Below are 25322 nucleotides of genomic sequence, written 5' to 3'. Positions count from 1 at the left end.
ACTGACTAAAAAAAAAAATGTAAAAAAAATTGTTTTGGGTGAATTTTTTAGTTTAGCGCGCTCTCCGTAGTTCAAACGATACTTATGCTTGACGCTGCGTCCATTGTATACATGGCACAAACGACAGACTGAACGTGCCTTGCCTCCTCCTCCTCCACCATCTCAATTTATGTTGCTTGAATTTAATTTATTTGAAATTAATGTTATTATTTTACAATGTTATGTGTATAATTAATTATTTAGGGGTGTTTTATAAGATACGGTAATAGAATTTATGGATGTATAGTACAGTAACAACTTACGTTCGGCCGTTCGGGACGTAACTAAAACGTAAGTTGAGGAGCCTCTGAATTTGGTACAGCTAGGTATCTATCGAATCTTATTTTTCATGTTTAAATAGGCCTAAACACCATGAAACATGATCAATATTCATGATATTTGCCCATGTACACAGCATCCTAGTTTGAATTTTTATGTTGGCTTTGTTGCTTCACTTTAGGTATGGTACAAATTCCATTGTGGCCGTTCATTAACTCGTGTCAAACACCTGACTACAACACCCTCTTTCGGGAGTTATATTAACTAAACGTCACCTCGACGAGAGACTGTCCTATTTCACCACTGTCATTGCAGGTTCAAAGCTAAAACGAAACTGTCTGTAGTTTGTTTCAGTATCAGTATTACTAAAAATCTGTGGCCCGATCGATTTTCCCAATCCGTCAGAACCCGGCAAAATGCGGACATGCTGACCCCTGTCCGAGAGTAAAGGTTTATTCGATTTTTTTTTGGCAGGGCCCGACGTGATATCAAGGGACGACTCACACAACCGGGGCCGGAGGGGACGTGTCCCCTTGAGGGATTTCCGGTCTCCGGTCCGATTACAGGAATTCTTTTATTAGTACCAGGGGCTCCCCTGAGAGATTCCAAGGGGTTCCACAGGGACTCCCCAGGAGTTTCCAGAGTGCACCTCAAGGGCTCCACAAGTGCTCCCCTTGATGTTCCAGGGGGTTCTTAATGGGTTTCTCAGGAGTTCCTTGAAGGTTTCACATAGAATCCTTACAGGGATTCTCAGAGGTACCCGAGTGACTATCCAGGGTCTCCCAAAGGCCTCCCCGGGTGTTTCCAGAGGCTTCCCCGGGGGCTTACGAACGTCTCGCTCTTAGCCAATCAGTCGTCTCCGTTGTCGAGTCGTCTCCGTTTCCTTGACGGTACCACTCTCTTGGCCAAACAGAGGCCAGCGTTTATTCCTAGAAGACGTTACGCAGCCATATTACTATGACAACTAAACCCGGCGATGTCCTCTTTTCGGCGGAACTGCCAGTCCGACCATTTCGACAACAAATTCTTTTTTAGAACATAGATATATGTATGTATGTATGTATGTATGTATGTATGTATGTATGTATGCATGTATGTATGTATGCATGTATGTTTGTATGTATGTATGTATGTATGTATGTATGTATGCATGCGCAATCAAGAAGAGAAGTGAACTTGCAAAGTTGTTAGAGATGGCGTCTTTAATTGTGTGGGACGAAGTCGTAATGGCAAACAAGAATACGTTGACCGCACTCGATATAACGTTGAGGGATATTCTTGAAAATTATATGTTTATGGGAGGAAAAGTTTTTGTTTGTGCTGGAGATTTCCGACAAATTTTACCCGTTATACGTGGTGGCGGTAAGAACGATGAACTCGAATACTGTGGGGCGATATAACAAAACTGGAATTAACCGAGAACGTACGCCTCAAGAAAAATAATACAAACAACATTAAATCTCTATTACTAAAAATCTGTGACCCGATCGGTTTTCCCAATCCGTCAGAACCTGGCAGAATGCGGACACGCTGACCTCAAGGGCACGTGTACATTCAACCTGTGAAAGATGCCTGAAACTTCAGCAGTAGTGAAACGAAGAAACCGCCATTTTTGGAAATGGGTTACAGAAACGAAAAAAATAACAAAACAGCAGCTGTCGAAAAACAAAAAGCAAGTTGTGTTTTTAAAACGAGAACATGCCGCTAAATTTCCAACGTTGTATCAAACTTGCAAGGATTTCTCTATCAAGGAATCAATAAAGTAATTTCATCGTACATTTTTGTTGTTCAACGTCAGATTAAAGGAGGATCCCAAATTAAATTATACCGATGAGACATTCGAGACCCTTGAAATGTTTGATGGAGAAATTTCAGACGAAAGATCCCAGGCATTTGAAAAACATTACTACGCAGGCTATAAAAATTTTACGAAAAGTGGAGGTAAATCGGATCACCGGGACTATCAGAAGTATTACCTTCAAAGAAGTTTTAAAACTCAAAGAAGAATAGACAAGCTAAAAAAGTATGACATTAAGAGTGCCTTGGATAAGAAAGTTAAACAAATTGAAAACAACTCTAAAGTTGTTCCAAGTAAAAATACGATCCCTCCAAAGACGCAAATAGAACTAGAAATTGACCATTTAGAGCAGACAATTCAAGAACGCAAATATATATTACGTGAGGAGCGCATTGCCATGAAGAAACAACGTCTCCAATTGAAAGAAGCTAACAGAAAGAAAAGAGAGGAACGTGAAATTTTGAAGAAAACTAAAAGAAAGCAAAGAGAGATTTTGAAGAAGGATAAAAAGGAACAATTGGAAAGGACACGAGATGAATTGAAGAATTATTATAGGAAAAATTTGACCAGTCAAGTGTTGACACAGGAGGCAACCGATTATTTAAACGTTACACGGCAAAAACGCACGGAAATGAACAGTAGGGTAAAAACATTTGTAGAATCGTTCGAAAGAATCTCTATCAAGTACAAAGGGTCTTTACGTGAAGCTGAAGTGCCGCCCCATTCGGTTGGAAAAATTGGAGCGTTTAAGTGTAAACTTTGTCAGTCGTTTCTATGGAGAAACGAACGCAGGACAAACACCAAAGATTATGTTTTCGGAACTGAAAAAGGATCTTCAAAGTATATATGATGCGACTTCCTCTTTATCCAAACGTTATCTTGAAAATTTAACCGGGTTTAACGCGCTATTTAGTTTTACATCATTTAACACTTCCAGCACACTTCAGAACAGCCGAGACGCTTCTATTTGTTACAAGATCCAAGGGAAAATATACCATAGAATTGGGCTACTCAAACCTGAACTAATCGCGAGAAAAGACAGACCGTTTTGGAAGCCACAAAGAGCGTTTTTGGACCTTTACTTTTACCATGACAAACAACAGCAAGTGAAGTTACGCATGCAAAATTTGATGAATGAAGATTCGACTACAAGACGCCGTTCAACTACAGAGCGCCGAGCAAGAGAGAAGAATGAGATCCTTGAAAACCAAAAGATAGTGTCTTTGTTATTTGACTATTTAACCGAGCATAATGCTTGCCTATCAGGCATGTTGAAGGAGCTCGAGACTTGCCGTAGGTTGATAGAAGAACATTTAAGAGAATCAGACACTATACCTAGCGCGTCTATAACGTTGAAGGCAGCAGACGGAATCAATACACGAGAACATAAAGGAGTTTATCACCTACCCACTTCTTCGGCACAAGTTGGGGGGATTGTTAACTTTGACTCAAACAAAGATCCGTTGCAAATAGTGATAAGTTCTCCTTTAACAAATTCGCAATACGCTATCAAAATATTAAGCCACAACAACTTTTTTTATGATGCATTCCAGTATCCACTTTTGATTCCGAATGGTGATATCGGTTACTCTTATACGATGACTAAACAGTGTAAACCCGGGACGACCAAGGAGATGAAAAATAATCGTTTGTCCCCAGCTATGTTTTATTCGTCTCTTTATATGGAAAGAGAGGGTGTTTTCAATCACATAACTAAAAGTAGGAGGCTGTTTCAACAATTTGTGGTTGATAATTACGTGAAAATGGAATCTAATAAGTTAACGTATTTCGAACTGAACCAATCCCAAATTCGTAAAGAAAGAGCAGACATACTAAACTGTACAAATAAAGGCAGTGATACTGGACAAAGGGTAGTTCTGCCCGCTTCTTTCATTGGAGGTCCTCAGTATATGAAAGAACGACAACAAGATGCTCTTGCTTATGTTACCTACTATGGCTCTCCTGATTATTTCATAACCTTTACTATGAACCCAAAGTGGCCTGAATTACGTGAAGCGATGAACGATACAGGTTCCGCGTCAACGCGGTGCCTAGGAGATCGTCCTGATTTGGTTAGCAGGATTTTCAAGTTAAAAGTTGATAGTCTGATGAAAGATTTAACCCACGGTAAGATTTTTGGTCAAGTTAAAGCCAACTTATACAGTATAGAATGGCAGAAACGTGGACTTCCCCATGCGCACATTTTATTGTGGATGGACGAACGTGTTACCGCTGATACGGTTTCTCAGTTAATTTCAGCTGAAATCCCCGATAAGAATGAAGAACCCAGATTATACGATGTTGTTACAAGATGTATGATTCATGGTCCATGTAAGGGGTACGACGAATCACAACCGTGTTGCCAAGGAAAAAATGCAAGCTCTGGAAAATGTGGAAAAAATTTCCCCAAGACTTGCCGAAGTGACTTATTATTTGGCAACAACGGATACCCTGAATATAAGCGAAGGTCAATCGGAGAAGGAGGAAATTCATTCAAAGTGACAATTAAAAAAGAGGAAAAAGTTATCGATATTTCGTGGGTCGTACCTTACAATCCGTACCTTTGGTTGAAGTACAACGCCCACATAAACGTTGAATGTTCAAATTCAATTAAATGTATTGCATATATTACAAAATATGTTAACAAAGGCTGTGATAGAATCCTTTTTGGCAAGTCTATTGATGGTGAAACGGTAAACGAAGTAAAAAACTTCCAGGAAGCAAGATTCATAAACGCAAACGAGGCAACGTGGAAGATATTTAAATTTGAAATACATAAAAGTTATCCGCCGGTGATGACATTAGACTTGCACTTGGAGGGCGAAAACGAAATATTTTACGATGAACGTACATCTGAAAGGGAGCTAGAAAGAAGAGTCCGTAAAGACACTCAACTAACTGCCTTTTTCAAGTTGTGTTCAAGGAATACTTTTGCTGCCTCTTTGCTTTATCATGAGTTGCCTCACCATTTCGTTTATAACGCCAAGTGTTCATGCTGGGAAGAACGTCAAGGGCCTACTTTTTCACTAGGACGCATTCCCGCCGTGACCACCAAGACAGTAGAACTGTTCTATTTGAGACTTCTCCTAACACATAAACCAGGGCCTACTTCGTATGAAGATCTTCGAACAATTGAAGGTGTGATGCATCCCTCTTACCGAGAAGCTGTCAAAGCTTTAGGACTTTTAAGTGATGAAGAAACATGGAAAATGACAATTCTGGAAATAATCAACCACACTAACGATAGGTATCGTCTAAGAGAAACTTATGCGAGTATGTTGGTGTTTTCAGACCTTGAAGATCAATCCAGGATTTGGGAAGAGCCTAAAGATCTTTTTGCAAGTGATTTTCTCCATACAAACAATCTAACAGAGTATAATGATGAAATATACTTGGATGCGTTAGATGATATACAAAAACAGGTGTGGAATTGTGGAGGAGGGTCCATCACCGATTACGGGCTTCCTCCTTCTAGAGGTGGTGAGAAAACGTCAAACGTTATCCGAAGAGAAAAGTCGTATAACAAAGAAAGGCTGAAAGACGATGTTAATGTGAAAGAGCCAATGTTAAATGATAAACAAAAACAAGTTTACGACACTGCAATGTTTCGAGTAGAACACGGACACCGATACGACAACAATGGAATTTTTGTAAACGCTACCGGCGGCACGGGGAAATCGTTTGTCTTGAATTTGTTACTTGATACTGTACGTTCGCAGGGAAAAATAGCTTTGGCTGTTGCGTCTTCGGGTATCGCCGCTACAGTTCTCCATGGAGGGAGAACTGCTCACAACATGTTCAAGATACCGTTGATGGAATACAATGAAATAAAAGCATGCGCAATCAAGAAGAGAAGTGAACTTGCAAAGTTGTTAGAGATGGCGTCTTTAATTGTGTGGGACGAAGTCGTAATGGCAAACAAGAATACGTTGACCGCACTCGATATAACGTTGAGGGATATTCTTGAAAATGATAAGTTTATGGGAGGAAAAGTTTTTGTTTGTGCTGGAGATTTCCGACAAATTTTACCCGTTATACGTGGTGGCGGTAAGAACGATGAACTCGAATACTGTATCAAATCGAGTTACATGTGGGGCGATATAACAAAACTGGAGTTAACCGAGAACGTACGCCTCAAGAAAAATGATACAAACAACATTAAATTTGCACAAAAATTGTTAGAAATCGGATCACAAAATGACGGGCCTTTGGAACTTGAGGAAGGTTTTGGTGTTCAAGTAAAATCCCGTGAAGAATTGATAAATAGTATCTACGGGGACTTGGAAGACAACCATCTCAACGTTTCATATTTTGAACAACGAGCTATAATATCACCTACAAACGAAGATGTTGACAGTGTGAATCTTATGATTTATGACAAATCAAAGGAAAAAGAAGTAATTTATTACAGTACTGATAGAGCAGTGGAAGAAGGGACCGATATTCAAACTTCGGTATTTAATGCCATGATAAGTCCTTCTCTGCCTCCTCATCGACTTCAAGTGAAAATTGGAAGTGTAGTGATGGTTGTTAGAAACATTTGCCCTCCGAAACTGCAACGGAACGAGGCTTTTAGTTACTAATCTGAAGAAGAATATTATAGTTGGTAAAATTTTAGGGGGTAGTTATCGCGGTGAACAGGTTATGATCCCTAAAATAACGTTAGAAGCTCAATTCACTCCAGTTAGCTTCAAAAGAAAACAATTTCCAGTCAAATTAAGTTACGCGATGACAATAAATAAGTCACAAGGGCAAACGTTCGAACGGTGTGGAATACTCTTGGATACAGTTCAGTGTTTCGCTCATGGTCAATTCTATGTCGCCTGTTCAAGAGTAACGTCGTAGAATTTTTTGTTCGTCTATACTGGCTGGCATAAAGTAAATAAAGAATACCGGTTAAGACCTGCCACGAACTGTGTATATAAAGAACTTTTCTCGGATAGCGTAGTGAACATTCAAGCGTCACCTCCTGCTTCTGCAGTAACAGGCGAAGCAGAAGAACTTATCCCCATAGCTGAAGAAGAACCCGAATTAGGTGTAGTTCCAATACCAAAGGACGCTTATAACATTTCAGAAGAAGAAGCCGTCAAGATGATCTTACCTGATTTTGCCTTCGAAGAAAACGTTTCAAATGAAGAAGAAAGTAACAGTAGTAATGAAGCTGAAAACCCTGTCACGAAAAAAATGGAAGAATTAATTATGGGTCTAAAAGAAGAGATGACTAAGAAAATGGAGGAAATCAAGGAAACGGTCAAGCGGCAAAGCGACGACGAAGATATTGCATCGTCTCCGCCTCGAAAAAAGAAGAAAGTTGACAATGGAATAGAAAAGAGCGACGTCGAGGATGTCTCATCTCCTTCGCCTCAAAGCAGTAAACAAATTATAGACGAAACTAAAGTTTCTGATGTAAATAAAAGTTAAAATGATAAAACCTTCTTTTATTTCAAACACATTCAAGAGGTAGAACAAAGTGTGCATTTTAAACCGTTTAGAGGTATAACAAAGGGGGCGTAGCCCCGGGCGCGCCGCAGGCCAAGACCCCCGGCGTAGCCGGGACTGGCGCAGCCAGTGGGCTTGTTAAATAAAAAATGGTAAAGACGAATTATTTCCTCAAGATATAAAATGAACATTTTCTGTAAAAATCCCAAAAATTTTCTGTAAATTTTACATACATACATATACCAAGGCTTTTTCCCCCTTACTAGGGAGGTAGCCAAAAAGGAAAAGGCATAAAATCATTCCCACCCATTCCATCCCCGAAAACACTCTACACCCCTCCACCCTCCCTCCCATCTTAGCATCTTGTTGTATATTTTACTTTCAATAAACTTTTTTTTAGATCATATTTCCTACAAACTATTTAAGCTACAAAGTAATAAGGGACCAACGCACAACATGAGTCATATACTGGTACATGTAGTTCCGATTTTTTCTTAGTTGTGTCCTGATTGATGCCTAAACTGACACTTAATTTAGTGACAAATCAACAGATTTCCCAGCGGTGGCTCTAGCCAATGAAAAATACTTCTCCATGTAACCTCGTTCACATGATATAAATACCGAGGTAAAACTGCGTTATAGACAAATGCGATCGGGCATGCGCGTTATACGTCGGTGCGCACTATCTGTGTACTGAGATAACGAAGTGCATGGGTGCGCATTATAACCCGATGCGCATTTTAAGCCGGAAAATACGGTACCTAATTGTACTACACAGAGAAGGAGCAACACTCTTGGAGATTATCTATTTCATAACTAACTTCAAATTCAGTTATGGTTCCAACTTGAATTATATCACCTTATTTTCTAGTTATCATAACTTCAAAGTTATGGTTCTAACTTGAGTTATATCACCTTATTCTCTTGTTATCTTACCATGATTATTCATTGTATTGTTTCAGTTTGGGTTATATCACCTTCTCAACTATTCAAAGTTTTGAAATATTTGCATAGAAAATTGCATTTCTCTATATTCTCTAGGCAATTAGTCCATATAGTATAATGAGTATATGAATAGATGTGTGTGTATATATATTTGTAAGATAAAACTGAACTGATTTTACATGTGGCCAGGAACCAATATATATGCCACGTGGGTAGTCACCCATGGTATGCAATTACATAATCACATGGGATTAGGTTAGGTTGAACCAAGCAGGGTCGCACTGTCATGTTTCTAGCACATCAGGTTTGTGTGGCCAAGACAACATGCATTTACCTAGTTGTTGTATTTACCTAGTTGTATCTTATAGGAAGGAGAGCTACGCTCATGGTGTCCCATCTCTGTATCTCGTAGTGTCGACATTGCTCTTAAATTCATGTATGGTTTTTGCACACACTATTGTTTCATTTAGTTTGTTCCATACATCCACCATTCTGTGGGGAGAGCTGTTCCTTTTCAGGTCTCTTCTATATAACTGTCCTTTTTGAGCTTCTTTCCATGTCCCCTTGCATTTCTCTTATCCCAATTTAATCAATCTTTTCTATCAAGGACTTCCATACCTCTCATGATTCTATATATAGTAAACAAGTCACCTCTTTCTCTTTTTTGTTCCAGAGTCAGTAATTCTAGTTTTGACAATATCTCTTCATATGACAGTTTTGAATGTGTTGGGGCCATCTTCATAGTTGCTCTCTGGATTCTCTCAATTTTTCTCATATTCTTTTTGGTACTCAATGACCATAATGTCGCTGCATACTCCAGTCTTGGCCTTACCAGTATGACTAGCATTTTCTGCCACCATTTCTTCATCCAAGTAAGTAAAAGCCACCTTTATTGATCTTAAGGCCCGGTCCCACAGAATTATGGATGAATTACAAATGAATCGAGGATGCCAATTTTGCTGGGTTCCAGCCGTCCGCAGCAAAAATGGACTTTTTCCCGCAATACTGTGCGCATATGAACCATATGAATTACACATGTATTGAGAATGCATCGCTGATGTATTACGAACAAAAGCGGAAAGCATTGCGGAAGCCGTCCGGGGCTGAAAAATACCGTTATATCAGGCCAGATGTATTGCAAGTATTGCGGGTATAAAACGGATACAATGCGGAAAATAGCGTATTTTTTGCATATGTATTGCGAAAGCAGAGCGGATGCATTGCAAACAAAGCAAAAGAATAGCGAACATGTCACGGAAGCATGGATGATGTAGAGCAGAAGTATCCCGGAGATTGCAGATGCACTGCACATGTGTGGCATTTGGGTTGCAGAGGTTTAAAACAGGGCGGGCGCTCCATTTCTCACCAGTACACCAGCCAACTTGGTAGGGGGAAGATGTCCTGAAACCTGTTCACCATAATGCCAAAGGCATTCTACACCACTCTCCTGGTACTTGACAACCTGTAGTTGTAGATGCCCTCCTCCTTGGTCATGTTTCGGCCACTGTAAGGCTTCATCAGGTATGTCCTCAGGGAGAAAGCGTCATCACCCACGATGAAGTAGGGAACATCTTGTGTCATTGGGCAGGGGGTCAGGACGTGGCCAACCCATGATGTTGTCGTTCTCAAGGCCTTCCTTCAGCTCACTGTGGTTGAACATCTGGGCATCTGATGCCGAACCATTCCCAGACACGTCTGCCCACAGGAACTTATAGTCTGAACTGACCATGGCCAACAGCATGATGCTGAAGAAGCCCGTATAGTTGTAGTATTCAGAGCCTGTCTTGGGGGGAGCTCTGCATGCGACATGCTTGCCATTGATGGCCCCAATGGTGTGGGGGAAGTTCCATCTCTGCATCCATTCATTGGAGAGTTGGCACCATCCTTCTTCAGTGATAGGGCATGTGAACTGCTCATCCAGGTACTCCTCCAATATAGCATGACAGACTTCTCTCACAACTTTGCTGATGGTGTTGTGTGGCACCCTCCAGCCATACGCCATGTCCCTGTATTTGGTTCCAGAGGCCAAGTGCCACAGGGCAACGGCCAACTTGAGTTCAGCCTCCAAGTTTGCTCTGTAGTTAGTGCTTGGCCTGGTGAGTCTTGGAGTTAGCCTGTTTAGCAATTCATCAAACATGGCTGGGGACATCCTCATGAAGTTCTGGAAGGAACTTGGATCCTCATTTTGCAGCTCCACCATCAGCCTATCATAGATCCCCAGCTATTCTATTCATAGTATATAGAAGTGATATAGACCATAGACTAAAATCTCGTCTCCAAATTTGCTGATGATACAAAACCGTGTAGAATTGCAAATGATCATTTAAACCAATTAGATATTCAAGAAGATTTATAAAGATAAACTACAACAATGGTCTGAAAAATGACTAATGAAATTTAACACAAATAAATACAAGGTTACACACATAGGTAAAAATAACAGTATGTACGATTACAAGTTATTTGAAAATTCATTAATAAAAGTGGATAGTGAAAAGGATCTTGGTGTAATTATCAGTAATGATCTCAAATCATCTAAGCAGTGTATTTCAGCCTCTGAGAAAGCAAATAAGATTCTAGGACTAATTGCACAATCTTCTGACTTCAAAAGCCCATCTCTCATTAACAAGCTATATAAATTGTTAGTTCATCCACATTTGGAATATGCTGTTTCCATATGGTCACCAAATCTTATTTAAGACATTGGCAAACCACAAAACTGATTCCAAATACCAAAAATAAATCATACAAAAATTGACAAAACATATGAATCTGTTTTCCCTGAAAAAGCGTAGACTCAGAGGTGACTTGATACAGGTCTTTAAGATTCTAAAGGGAATTGACATCAAAAGTGACAAAATTTTCACACTGAATGAAAATTCAACAAGAAATAATGGTCTCAAAATGTCAGGAAATAGATTCAATTGGGAGTGGGTAGAAATAACTTCACCAACCATGTAGTTACTGAATGGAATACACTTCCTCCAGAAGCAGTGCAATGTAGTTCAGTTTGAAGCTTTAAGATTTGTTTATTTAAACACCTAAGGAAGATGGTGTAATGCCTGCCACCCTGTATCATTTATTTGTTTGTTATTGTCTGTTTATTATTTCCTTGATTATCATTTATTATTCTCTCTCAATTTATTATTGTTTACTATTTACCTGGTTATTATTTAACTTACCCTATTTATTTATTTACTTATTTTATCTATTATTATATTATCTTTTTTTTTATGGTAGTACTGCATTGTAATCATTGATCTGGCAACACTGTGCACTATAATCATTGATCTGGCAACACTGTGTGGGAAGCATTTAAATGGTAGCCATGTTGTTCTCCAGCTGTCAGTATTCAGCCAGTGTTCTCCTTGTAAAGGTGTATTTGTATTAACAATTCTGTATGTTTGTAGCATCAGTATTATATTGTTAGGAGTTATATGTATATGGATTATATATGTATATGTTTATGGAAGAAAGTATACGCTGGACTCGACGTTCGTCAATTTATTCCGACGTTTCGAACCCTGTCCGGGATTAGTCTTCAGGGTAATACAGTGGTAGCAATAGGAAATCTACATACATAGGGGATACCTGGTACACTGGGACAGGTCTTCCCAGTAACCGTTATAATCCAACATAGGTAGAACATATCAAAAACACAAATGAGAAACAAAAATATAAATAAAACTATAATACAAAATGTGCAATACTTCCTTAAAAACATTCACAGAGTTTACTATAGAAAAATAAAGAAAATACAGTGAAGGCTGTAAGAACTCAACCCGCTGCCGATGGGCCCCACCACAATGCACCCCGTGGAACAAATGTCCCGCGTAGCATGCATTGTCACAGAACAAAGAAATTGGAAGAAGAAGAATGTATAATCCATCAATATAATAAACATGCAAAAAGGAGTTCACATTAAAATAAATAAGAAAACAAAATGCATTGTGAAAAATGCCCCCCAAGATTGGGTGTAAAAAGCTGCACGCTGAGATGTGCCACAACAAACTGCAACTCACCACGCAGAACAAAAGTCACATGAAGCATGCACTGTCACAGATCCCAGAAATTGTAACCGTAAAGTGAAGCAAAACCGTCCCTCACCGTTAATAAATTGACGAACGTCGAGTCCAGCGAATACTTTCTTCCATAAAAATGGTTCCTGGACTACAGCTATTTACGAATATATGTATATGTGCATAAAATACTGTTGTGTTTGTTTATATCATGTCAGGTTTGTGCTTTTATATTCATGCTTTGTGTCCGATATTCCTATACCATTTCTTCTCTCTCTGTTTTCAGAGAATGGTATAGATTTTATGTTGAATAAAGCCTTGTAATAAGGTCTGTGTATTTTTCATAACAATTCATCCAACATAAAATTCTTGTGTGGTACTGGAGTTGACTGAAGGACTACTACACCACTGGTAAACAGAGGCTACAATATGGAACACTTGCTTAAACCAGAGAGGCTAGATTATGACCCATCCTTGTCAACAGCTACCCGGGAATGGAAACATTGGCTCAAGACCTTTGAGGACCTCTTGAGTGCCCTACCTTAGGAAAACATTGACAAACTGGGTTTACTTACCAACTTTGTGTCACCAAAAATCTATGAGACAATTTCTGAATGTACCACCTATGATAGTGCGATCAAAATCTTAAAGTCACAGTATGGCAAGCCCACAAATGAAGTTTTTGCACACCACCACCTTGGAACTCTCCGCCAGCAGGCTGGTGAATCCTTAGAGGAGTACCTTCAAGCCTTGAAAATTCTGAGTAATGATTGTAATTTCCAGGCTGTAACAGCTGGTCAATATTGTGAAGAGTTCATCCGAGATGCCATTATAAGTGGGCTGCAGTCACCAGCAATAAGGCAACACCTGGAGAATAAAACTCTGGACCTATCCACTATGATCAAGCAAGAGCTTTGGATTCAGCTCAAAGGAATTCTGAAATGTACAGTACTCAGCCATTTCAAGTGGTAAGTGCTGCAACTCCTGACCCAAGTACCAGTCAAGAAGTTACTGTTCAGCCTGCTCCTGTGGCTGCTGCTGTAGGTGCTAAGTGTTTCTTCTGTGGACTTTCACGGCATCCCCGCTCAAGGTGTCCCACATGTGAAGCAGTGTGCCATAAATGTCAGAAGAAAGGTCACTTTGCCAAAGTGTGCAGAGCCAAACCATCAACAACAGCTAGTGCACATATACTCTAGTAACTATGCAACACTAGCAACAGTTACTTCTGCAGCTACCCCAAGTTCACTCTCAAAGGCAGTTGTAAAAGTCTTTATCAATGGATCAGAGGTGGATGGACTTGTTGACAGTGGCAGCTCTGAGAGTTTCATTCACCCAGACCTAGTTAAGCGCCACTCCTTGATCGTCCATCACTCATTGGGTGCAGTGTCTATGGTATCAACATCCCTCTCTACTCAGACATCAGGGTTTTGCCAAGTAGACCTCAGAGTTAATGGCCAGGATTATAAAGGTATGTGTTTAATGGTTTTGCCACAACTGTGCTCAGATGTGATTCTCAGTCAAGACTTCCAGAAGATGCATGATAGTGTTACTCTGAGGTATGGGGGAGACCTACTTCCTCTTGTCATTTGTGGACTTAGTACCATAAAGGTGGACCCACCAAAGCTGTTTGCTAACCTTACAGCTGATTGCTGTTCTATATCAGCAAGGCCACGCCACTATTCATATACGGACTGGATGTTTGTCGAGAAAGAAATTCAGAGATTGCTGAAGGAGGGTATAATAGAACCTAGTAATTCTCCCTGGCATGCACGAGTCATTGTTGTCAAAGATGCACTCAAAAAGTGGCGACTGGCCATTGACTACTCAGAGACTATCAATAAATTCACATTGCTTGATAGCTACCCCCTACCTCGTATCGATGATACAGTGAATAAAATTGCTTGGTACAGAGTTTTCAGCACTATTGATTTACAAAGTGCTTATCATCAAGTTCCCATTAGAGAAGAAGATAAACCTTACAAGGCATTTGAGGCTGGTGATGGCCTGTACCAGTTTACTCGTATTCCTTTTGGGGTCACCAGTGGAGTAGCCTGCTTCCAGCGGATCATGGATTCATTTATTCAAGAGGTACAACTCACTGGAACTTATGCATACTTGGATGATGTGACCATTTGTGGCTGCCAAGAAGAAAAACATAAGTTACAATAAGGAAAAGTGTACATTTTCAACAAAACAACTTAGCATTCTCGGTTATGTGGTAGAAGGTGGAGAAAAACATCCAGACCCTGAACGACTTTGACCCCTACGGGAATTGGCAGTGCCTCAAGACAAGAAGTCACTCCACCGAGCCCTGGGCCTTTTTGCATACTTCTCACACTGGATATATGACTATTCAAGCAAAATCCACCCCCTGAGCACCACCACTGTATTCCCTGTGACCAAGGAAGCAGAAGTGGCCTTTAACACTCTCAAGCAGGACCTTGAAAATTCAGCAGTTCAAGCAATCGATGAGTCGTGGCCGTCTGAAGTAGAAACTGATGCTTCAGAAGTTGCCATTGCAAAAGTTCTCTCCCAGGATGGACGTCCAGTAGCCTTCTTTTCAAGAACACTGCAAGGACCTGAGAAGTGCTATGCTTATATAGAAAAAGAAGCCCAGGCCATCATTGAAGCAGTTCGCCATTGGAGGCATTACCTGATGGGCAGGCATTTCACTATAAAGACTGACCAGCAATTTGTGAGGTTTATATTTGACAAGCAGCATAAGAGTAAGATAAAGAACGATAAGATATTACGTTGGTGAATGGAACTATCTTGCTGTGACTTTGAGATTATGTATCGACCTGGTCCAGAAAATATTTCCCCTGATATATTCTCTAGGTCCCACTGTGGGGCAGCATGTGATGGACAGGAATCTCTAGTAACACTCCACAAGGCTTTGTGTCATCCTGGGGTCACCCGCTTGTACCATTTTGTTAAGTCTAAGAATATGCCCTACTCAGTGGAAGATGTGCGATGGGTGACCAGATCATGTAAAGTATGTGCAGAAGTTAAACCAAACTTTCATCAGCCAGAAAGGACTCATCTCATAAAAGCTACTCAGCCTTTTGAGTGATTGAATATAGATTTCAAAGGACCTTTGCCCAGTACTTACAGAAATCAATATTTCCTTAACATAACTCCCCTTACCGTATAATACAACTATAAACTCTTACCTGGAAGTGCTCTCACATGAACCATGCCTATGACGGCCATTTTAAAACAACCAAACATTTGCTGAAATCTTGCTAGTGCCATACTCTAATGATGGTTCTCAGTTAGGACTGCAATAATGGAGGTGCAAAGCTTTGGGTATTATTCTAAATAATTTGTTACTAGACTAACTGACAGTCAATCTCACATATTGGTTATTAGAGTAAAATGTTAAAACTTTTTGAATGTTAATTCCATACCTTGTTTACTATACTGTCTGCATAAAAGCTATTCTCTTGATGACAAAACACTGCCACTTCTGTTGGTGTCTAAAACTGATTCTACCTCCAACAGATGATGTGATACACCTGTAAAACAAAGATATGACAATAAAGCACATACAATTTCATCTAACATGAATGACCAACACTCCAGAATTTAGGTAAGCAAGAGATAAACTGAGGAATAAGAGATGGGATCCAACAAGTGTTGGTCCTTTCCTCTATACTACAATTAGATAAATATAATTAGATAATTACATGGGAACTAATCATTTGGAATCGAATCAAAATGTGTTGCATTGAGCTGTGCCATGTGAAGTTGGTTCCATATTCTGCAAACCATCCATACGCAGGGATCAGTACAGGGATCAGTACTGGCCCCAATCATGTTTGCCATATACATAAATGACATGGATGAAGGAGTAGTGTTATATGAATTTCTTTGCAGACGACACAAAAATACTAAAGAAAGTAAAAACTGAGGAGGATTGCAACTCATTACAACAAGACTTGGACAAGATCTGGAAATGGACTCAAAAGTGGGAAGTGAAATTCAATATCAAGAAATGTAGTATGATGGAATTTGGAAAAAGTAAAAACAGAATATCGAGAGATTGTAAAATTGGTAAAGAAGAGGTAAAAAAATTAAACTTGGAAAAAGACCTTGGAGTGATGATCAGCAAAGGCTTGACACCAGACAAGCATATTAATAAAATAGTCGGAGAAACCTACAATTTATTGAGGTCAATAAAAGTGGCATTTGCCTAATTTGACAAGGGAATGATAAAAAAAATTTAACTACTCTAATATGACCAAAACTCGAGTACGCAGCAACACTATGGACACCCAGTACCAAAAAGAATATAAAAAAAATTAGAAAGAATACAAAGAGCATCAACAAAACTGGCACCAACTCTTTCCAAAATGACATATGAACAAAGACTGTCCAAATTAGAATTACCAACTCTGGAACAAAGAAGGGAAAGAGGAGACCTACTATCTATAGAATTATGAAGGGAATGGAAATCTTAGATAAGAATGATTTATTGAAGTGGGACAATGGAAAAACAAGAGGACACAAAAAGAAACTAAAAAAAGATAATTACAGAAGAGATCTGGAGAAAAAAAAAAAAAAAAAAAAAAAAAAAAAAAATAGATTCCCACACAGTGATAGATACTTGGAACAAATTAGACAAAGAAACAGTGTGTGCAAACACTAATCAAGATTTTAGGAAAAAACTTGATGCTGAGAGATATAAAGACAGGTCACCACGAGCATAGCTCCCTTCCCGTATAATACAACTAGGTAAATAAATACAAGAAAAATAGAAACCTTATATCCAACATCTGAAGAAATAATGGACAAAATTGTGCCAGCACCTAATACTGGCCCAAAGCTGGACACTTAATCATTACCAATTCAAGACTGGGACCAGGAATTACCTGAACACAATTTTGAAATGCACCACATGGAAGACAGCCATGAAGAATTCAAGAAGGTTGTGACCAAGTACAGAAAATGTCACATCCTGGTACAGTAGTTATAGATGAGTGACCATCATATTCTGTGAACTGGCTTGATTATATTTTCTGTGGTCACTGCTGCTGCTACCACCACCGTCACAGCCATTGCAGCCACCATCGCTGCTACTGCAGTAACCTTCACAGCCATTGCAGCCACCATTGCTGCCACTACTGCTGCTGTGGTCACTGCCACAGTTGTTGCAGCCACTGCTGCTACCACATCTTTGCACTGGACATCACGATCAATGCAGACCGAAGTCACTATGCTCGGGATCTCCTATTTCCGATGTCACCGCTGCCACTGCCAGTGCCACCTCTTTCCCTCTGCCTGCTTTGCCTCCAGGGCCCCACCCTTTTGGGGTAGTTGTTGTTGTTGTTGTCGTTCCCTAGACTGTCTGTCCGAGCAGTCCCGTCTCCCCAAGGAAGGCCACAGCCGAAACTGGGTTTTCCCACAAATCCTTTATAGAGTGTATGTTGTGTTGTTTGCGTGCATGATTGTGTATAATGCAGTCTTCCATTATGTGTTGTATGGTATGGGGTGAAGTGTTACATCCTGGGCAGCTGTTCACAACACGGTCGTCCAGCCTCTTCTGGTAGCTTAGAAGTGCTGGGTGGTGACCGCATCGCAGTCTGGCCAAGTGGACTCTGTCCTTTCGTGGGAGAGAGGATTCAGAAGGGTGGATATCAGGGGGTCTGGCATGCAGCAGTGTGTTGTCTTTCAGTGTGTTAATGGAGCGGTGAGTGATATGATTATGAATATGTTTCCGGAGGCTGGTATTTGGTGGTTGTGGAGGAAGAGAAGAGAGTATCTGTGTGTAATAAAGGTCTATGGGTGTAGTTTTAATGTTTCTTGGTGTGTGTGGGTGTTCTGCTATGTAGTGTAGCGGGTGTGATGTGTTTGTGGTGGCTGCAGCAAGTGTTTGTGTGCCTCTCATGTCGAGGTGGTCCTTGACTTTGAGGACTTTTGTTTCATGGTGTAAATGGTCTGTAGGTGATGTATTTGTGCAGCCTGTAATTGTTTTTAGGGCTTTGTTTTGTATGATTTGAAGGGTGTTGTGGTGTGTCTCACTGAGATTAGGAGCCCATGCAGGACTCGCATAATTCATCACTGAGCGTATGCATTGTTTGTATATTGTTATATTAGTTTCTTTGTTTTGTCCAAATGTTGTTCCAGTGATTGACTTAAGTGCATTAAGTCTAGGTGTGCATTTGTTTTTTATGTTTGTGAGGTGTTGTTTGAAAGACATGGATGTATCGTATGTTACACCAAGAATTTTCGGTGTGTTTGTGTAGCTGCAACGTCTACGTCGTGGGACCACCCCCCAACCCCAAGAGTTGGGGGCCAATCAGCAGCAACTACCCCTGGCCATCAGCTCTACGCAGATGGCACTGATCCCCAAGGAGGAGCTACGCCTACCTGGGGGAGTACCACAATCCTTTTGGGGTAGTAGGGTAATATGGTGTATATGTACCCCATAAGCATGTCCCATAGGTATGCTAGTATACTTTTGGGAGTTGATATTGTACTAGGACCTGATGCTGATATTGATGATGGTCAGAAGTACCAGAAAGGGTCACTGCCCTCAGTCAAATTGGGTCAGTCTTGCATATATATATACTGCCTGCCCCAAGCAGGCAGGCCATTTAGTTTGTTCTCTGTACTTAACTGTAATGTGTCTAGGCTCCAGAACAACTCAGCAGTCAGTCCCCTGGACCACACATGTCTGTCCTTAGGCCAACACATAGGTCTATCATGGTTCATGATAGACCTACCCCACAAAATTCAACATAAACAGACTAATAGCCACCTCAGCCTGTCAGTGCTGTTACTACCCCCACACCTAGTGATAACTGTATCAGAACTCTTGAGGAAGTAGCTAGAAATGCTCAACCCTCCATCACAAACATTAACCCTAATCCAGATGGCAAAAACAATTCCCATATATTGCATCCCCCAAGACTGAAAACCATAACCCTTCGACTCACAAAGATGACACAAAACCACATCCTAACACAAAGGGCTCTGAAGGAAAATCCTCTAATGAACATTTCCTTGCTATCTTCACAGAAATGAAATCCTTTAATTCCAACCTATCCAGCTTTGAGAAATTTATCCAAATCATGAAATTGGCCTATAACATCTTCACTAGCTCATAATGGACCCTGCAGACTAAAAATTTTGGATTTCTTTTACTACCATGGAACTGCAGAGGTCCAAGTTAAAAAATTCCTATTATAAATGAAACCTCATACTGTTTGACCGGAACCTGGTTGGACTGTCCTTATCAAATATCCTTTCCTTGATTTAGGCTTTACCGCAAAGATAGAACCAATTGCTATGGTGTTGCAATACTGGTCCAAAATGACTTAACTGTCTCCTTATCCATACCTTTGTTTCCTTCAGGCAAATAGGAATTTTTGCCTGTGGAAACTCACTTAAATTCTTGCAATCTAGATATTTTCATCATTCATAACCCTTGCCTTTCAATTTCTATGGAAGAATTCAACTACTATTTTAATAAAACTTCAGATAACACCATTATCTGAAGTGACTTTAAGTCACACAATCCCCTATGGTCAAGACCAAATTCCTCCCCAAAGAAACTCATGAGGTTGTAATCCATCTCCTTGTTTATCGCTTGTTGATACCTTTTCTAACTACCTCAGGGCTGCATGCATTATAGACAGATTTGGTAATGGATCTACCCTTGATTTGTGTTTTAGTTCTGGTTCCTTTTGCTACGTCAGTGAGGTGATTCCAGGTGACTGTCTCATTCCAGTCCTATATGGTTTTGATGTCTATTCCTCTTCTAACATTTTGTAGTCTCCTTCACTTAAGATATTCAAAGGCATGAAATTGTTGGTTTGGACCCATGACCTCACTCAATTTATTGAATCACATTCTCCAACCTACTTAATTTCATTCAACTAATTGTCAACTTCATTAAAAAGTATGCTTCCTTGAGTTCTTCTTAATTCAAAAGTAGTTGCTCTAAAGCATTTTGGAATACTAAATGGATTGTTGTCCTATGCTGCCAAACCTGGATAAACTTTTGCCACTCTCCCTCTACTGCAGTTGTTCCCAATTAGCAAAATAAGTCACAACATTGGTCCAACTTTAATTCAAAAATACATACATACATATACCAAAGGCTTTTCCCTCTTTACAAGGGAGGTAGCCAAAAAACAAAGGCATAAAATCCACTTCCATCCACTCCCCTCCCTCCCTCTTATCTTGGCTCCTCCTGGATGACAGGTCATCCCTACATCTTGCCCACTGCCCTGGGTCAAAAGCAGTGTCGCAAGACACAGCACATCCACAGAAAATCCACTTCATTAAATCAGTGGCCTGGCCTCTCCATCCCCTCATGCTGAAATAGTGAAGACTGGGAGAAATCCCTTTGGGCTGCATCAATTTATTTTTCACACATACTCCCTCACCTCTCATCTCATCCCCCACCCACTCCCCTCATTCATCACAGCATCATCTATACACAACCACTCTCCATTCACCCCTATCTTCTGTCTTCTCCTGTCTTTCCTCAACAGAATTTACCCTCATTCCCAATGCCCCTTTTACTCCATCCATCCATCTCATCCTTACTGCCCCCTCATGTTCACTCTTTCCACCTCTACCTTCCAAACCTCTTTTACCAACCTTTCTTCACTCATTCTTTCCATGTGTCCAAACCATCCCAATACTTTTTCATCAACCCTATTTCCCAACTCCTTTTCCACCCCTGTTCTCCTCACCTCCTCGTTTCACACTCTATCCAGCCTAGTAACCCCTCTCATACTTCTCAGGCACCTAATCTCAAACACATTCAAACTTTTCCTCTCTTATGTTCCATGTTTCTGCCCCATACAGTGCTGTCAGCATAATCCAATGGACTGGAAAAATGCCAATACTGTACCAATATATAAAGGAGGAAACAAGGAGCCATCAAATTACAGACCAGTCTCCATTACAAGCACTATAGCCAAAATTTGTTAAAAAATCATCAAGAATAGACAGATAAAACACCTGGAAGAAAACAATATAATAAACCCAAGTCAATTTGGATTCAGTTAGGGAAGATCATGTGCCAAAAAATTAATTGTTTTTTACTCAAGACTAATAGACATAATATAAGAAAGGGATGGATGGGATGACTGTGCTTTCCTAGACTTACAAAAAGCTTTTGATAAAGTCATATCAAATCAAATCAGCCATCCTGAGTCCACTGCTGAACAAAGGCCTCCTTCATAGCATTCCATGATTCACTTGACTGCACAACCCTCTGCCACATCACTCCTGCAAACTTCCCGATCTCATCTCTCCACCTTCTGTCTGGTCTCCCTCTTCCATGCTTCCCATCTTGCATCGTCCACTTGGTAACACACTTGCTCCATTGCTCATCAGTCGTTCACACTAACTTACCTGCCTAATTCCACTTCCTCTCTCTTACCACCTCCACAATATATTTCACTCTAGTCTGCTCTCTCACCCAACTTGCTCTCTTTCGGTCTCTCAGCGTTATTCCCATCATTGATCTCTCCATTCTCAGTGCAGTCCTTAGTTTTGTAGTTTTGTTTCCATTGCCTTCATCAGTTTAAGTCTCACACCTGTAGATTACTGCTAGCAGAATGCATTGATTGTAAACTTTACATTTTAAACATAAAGTGGTTAGAGGTAAAGGTGGGACTTCACCAGGGATGTGTTATGTCACCTTGGCTGTTCAATTTATACATGGAGTGGTGTGAGAGGTAAACACAAGGGTAATGGGCTGGGGATTGGAGATGGTTAAAGAAAATGGAGAAAAATGGGAGATACGCCAGTTGTTGTTTGCTGATGACACTGCACCTGTAGCAGGATCAGAGAAAGGATTAAGGAAGTTAGTGACAGAGTTTGGGAAGGTGTGCAAAAGAAGGAAGTTGAAGAAAATTTGGGTAAAAGGTAATGAGATGTACAAGGGGAGAATGTGGCAGCAAATTGGAAGTGGGAGAGAGATTGGAGGAAGTGGTTTTCTTTATATACTAGGGTACAAATATGGCGGGCAAGGGAGGAGTGGAGGTGGAGGTAGAATGTAGACTGAGATAAGCATGTAAATGCCTTGGGGGATTAAAAAGTGTAATGAGAAATAGACATTTAGGCATCAATGTGAAGAGGAAATTGTATGAAGGAGTGATTGTCTTGACAGCACTGTATGGGGCAGAAACATGGAACATAAGAGAGTAAGAGAGGAGGAGTTTCAATGTATTTGAGATGAGGTTCTTGAGAACTATGATAGGAGTTACCAGGCTGGATAGAGTGAGAAATGAGGTGAGGAAGCGAACAGAGGTGGAAAGGGAGTTGGGAGATAGGGTGGATGAAAGAGTATTAGGATGGTTTGGATACATGGAAAGAATGAGTGAAGACAGATTAGTAAGAGGTGTGGAAGGCAGAGGCAGGAGTGAACATGAGGGGGTGACCAAAGATGAGTTGGATGGATGGGGTAAAAGGGGCATTGGGAAAGATGGGAATATCTGTTGAGGAAAGAAGACAGGGGTGAGTGGAGAATGGTTGTGTATGGATGATTTGAGGCATGGAAATGAGTGGGTGGGGGATAGGGGGTGAGGGAGTAAGTGTGAATATTTTGATGCAGCCCAAAGGGATTTCTCCGTCTTCTCTATTTCTGCATGAGAGGACAGTGAGGGTTGGTTTCCAAGTAAATGAAGCAGCCTTACTGTGGATGTGATGTGTCTTGTGACACTGCTTCTGACCCAGGGCAGTGGGTGAGATGTTGGGATGACCCATCATACAGGAGAAGCCAAGAGGGAGGTGAGTGGGAGTGGAGTGTATTAGGAATGGAATGGGTGGGAGCGGATTTTATGCCTTTGTTTTTTGGCTACCTCCCTTATAAGAGGAATATAGTCATTGGTATAGGTATGTATGTATTCATTATTATTTTTATTGTTATTTTTATTTTAAAGATCTATTTTTCTGGAATGGTTAGGATAGGTTTGGTTAAGTTAGGTGCTATTGAGTACCGTAAGCTTGCGCGTTTCTGGATATCTACCCTTTTAAACACAATCGGTCTCACTAAACGCCGACCAAAGTCGACCAACGCCGACCAAAACCACACAATGACGGGTTTTGCTCAAATGCATAATTTATATATATAAAATACCATATGGTTGCATTATTTGACCTATTTTCTTTAAAATGTGTGACTTCTATGTAAAATGATCAAAGAGAAGTTACGTTTTTATCCTTTGCAAAATTACCAACCGGCAACCAACGCCGACCAAACCCAAACAATGACGGCTTTTGCTCAAATGTATAATTTTAAATAAAAATTAGCATATGGTTGCATTATTTGACCTATTCTCTGTAAAATGTGTGATTTCCATGTAAAATCATCAGAGAAGTTACGTTTTTATCCTCTGCAAAATTACCAACGTCGACCAAAGCCGACCAAAACCACACAATGACGGTTTTTGCCCAAATGCATAATTTATATATAAAAAATAGCATATGGTTGCATTATTTGACCTATTTTCTTTAAAATGTGTGACTTCCATGTAAAATCATCAAAGAGAATACGTTTTTGTCATTTGAGCAAAAGCTGTCATTGTTTGGGTTTGGTCGGCGTTGGTTGCCGGTTGGTAATTTTGCAGAGGATAAAAACGTAACTTCTCTTTGATGATTTTACATGGAAATCACACATTTTAAAGAAAATAGGTCAAATAATGCAACCATATGCTATTTTTAATATATAAATTATGCATTTGATAAAAAAACATCATTGTGTGGTTTTGGTCGGCTTTGGTCGGCGTTTAGTGAGACCCAAACACAATTACATACATAGACCTCCGATTTTGTTGATCTTTTTGAACAATATAACATACCCTAATTTCATCTAATCAAGTTATGTCGTCCTCCTTGAACTAACAAATTCGCCCATCCACTGTTAATGTATGCTTTCATATGAACCACTGTTCAGTTCATTTTGGTCTTTTCTATTTCAGTTCCCATTTTTATTTATTCTATACTAATCAGGTTTCACTGCTGGCTCGAAGAAACTAAGTAATCGCCGAATAGTTTAATCCGACTGTTCTCGTTATTAACAATACCGAGATCACATTTCATCTTGTGACTTGTCTAATGATAATTAATGATAGGCTTCAATACTTCTAACGTCTTGGTTGCAGATTTTCATATAACCTAAATCATATTAGTGTCCGGTTGAAGATGAATCCTTTGTTCCTGTATAACGTAAATACATTTTTTTTTTATCCAAGTAACTTTCGCAAGCTTTACGTACCTTGTCAAATTATTGTGCACGAGTTTATCTGGTCAACCTTATCAGCCACGGTAGGCGGGTTGTTCATTCACGGAACATCCTAACCCAAATTTGAAGAAAAAAAAAAGAAAAAAAACAGAAACAAATGCATACGTAGAGTAAACACAAAATACGTATTGATTATAAGTTTAAAATATAATCACTTTACATAAGCAGAAATTCAATATTATCCAGGACAACATTTGGCGCACGTGCCAAAATGAAAATAGGCCATTCTAGTGCCTTTAAAATAACCAGTTTTTCGTAGCTGCTACTGACGTAATATTTCCGTCGTTTTCTTTATAATAACTATAATTAAGAAAACGACATGGAAGTCTTCAAATAAGCAGACATTTGTGAAAACGATTTAAAGCTACGGGAACGTTTGTTTAATCTATGAGATTATCACAAATGGTGGAAGGTAGATTATATTCCGCTAAGGGTATTGAAAAATACGATTACCGGATGTCATATCTGAAAAATGTATGTGTATGTTTGCATCCTCACCTCGTTTTCTATTTTCAAAGAGTATAACAAACAACCT

General features: G+C 39.9%; 1 protein-coding gene and 1 pseudogene across 1 annotated transcript in view; one reads left to right on the top strand and one right to left on the bottom strand.

The window, feature by feature from the left end:
• Window positions 1–24851, bottom strand: part of LOC143026003 (photosystem I biogenesis protein BtpA-like) — a 50731-nt gene extending 25880 nt beyond the window's left edge. The window contains exons 1-3 of the mRNA XM_076185990.1: window positions 24761–24851; window positions 15930–16037; window positions 15693–15800 (exon numbers count right to left, since the gene is read on the bottom strand). Coding sequence (XP_076042105.1) covers window positions 15693–15774 — 82 coding nt within the window. The 5' untranslated portion in view covers window positions 15775–15800; window positions 15930–16037; window positions 24761–24851. The remainder of the gene's footprint in view (window positions 1–15692; window positions 15801–15929; window positions 16038–24760) is intronic.
• On the top strand, window positions 12949–13491 carry LOC143026459 (uncharacterized; annotated as a pseudogene).
• Window positions 24852–25322: the final 471 nt, after the last annotated feature.

The sequence above is a fragment of the Oratosquilla oratoria genome, chromosome 6, assembly GCF_046742065.1.
Source record: "Oratosquilla oratoria isolate Oo_2021 chromosome 6, ASM4674206v1, whole genome shotgun sequence".
Lineage (NCBI taxonomy): Eukaryota > Metazoa > Arthropoda > Malacostraca > Stomatopoda > Squillidae > Oratosquilla > Oratosquilla oratoria.
This window is presented reverse-complemented; position numbering and strand designations above follow the sequence as displayed.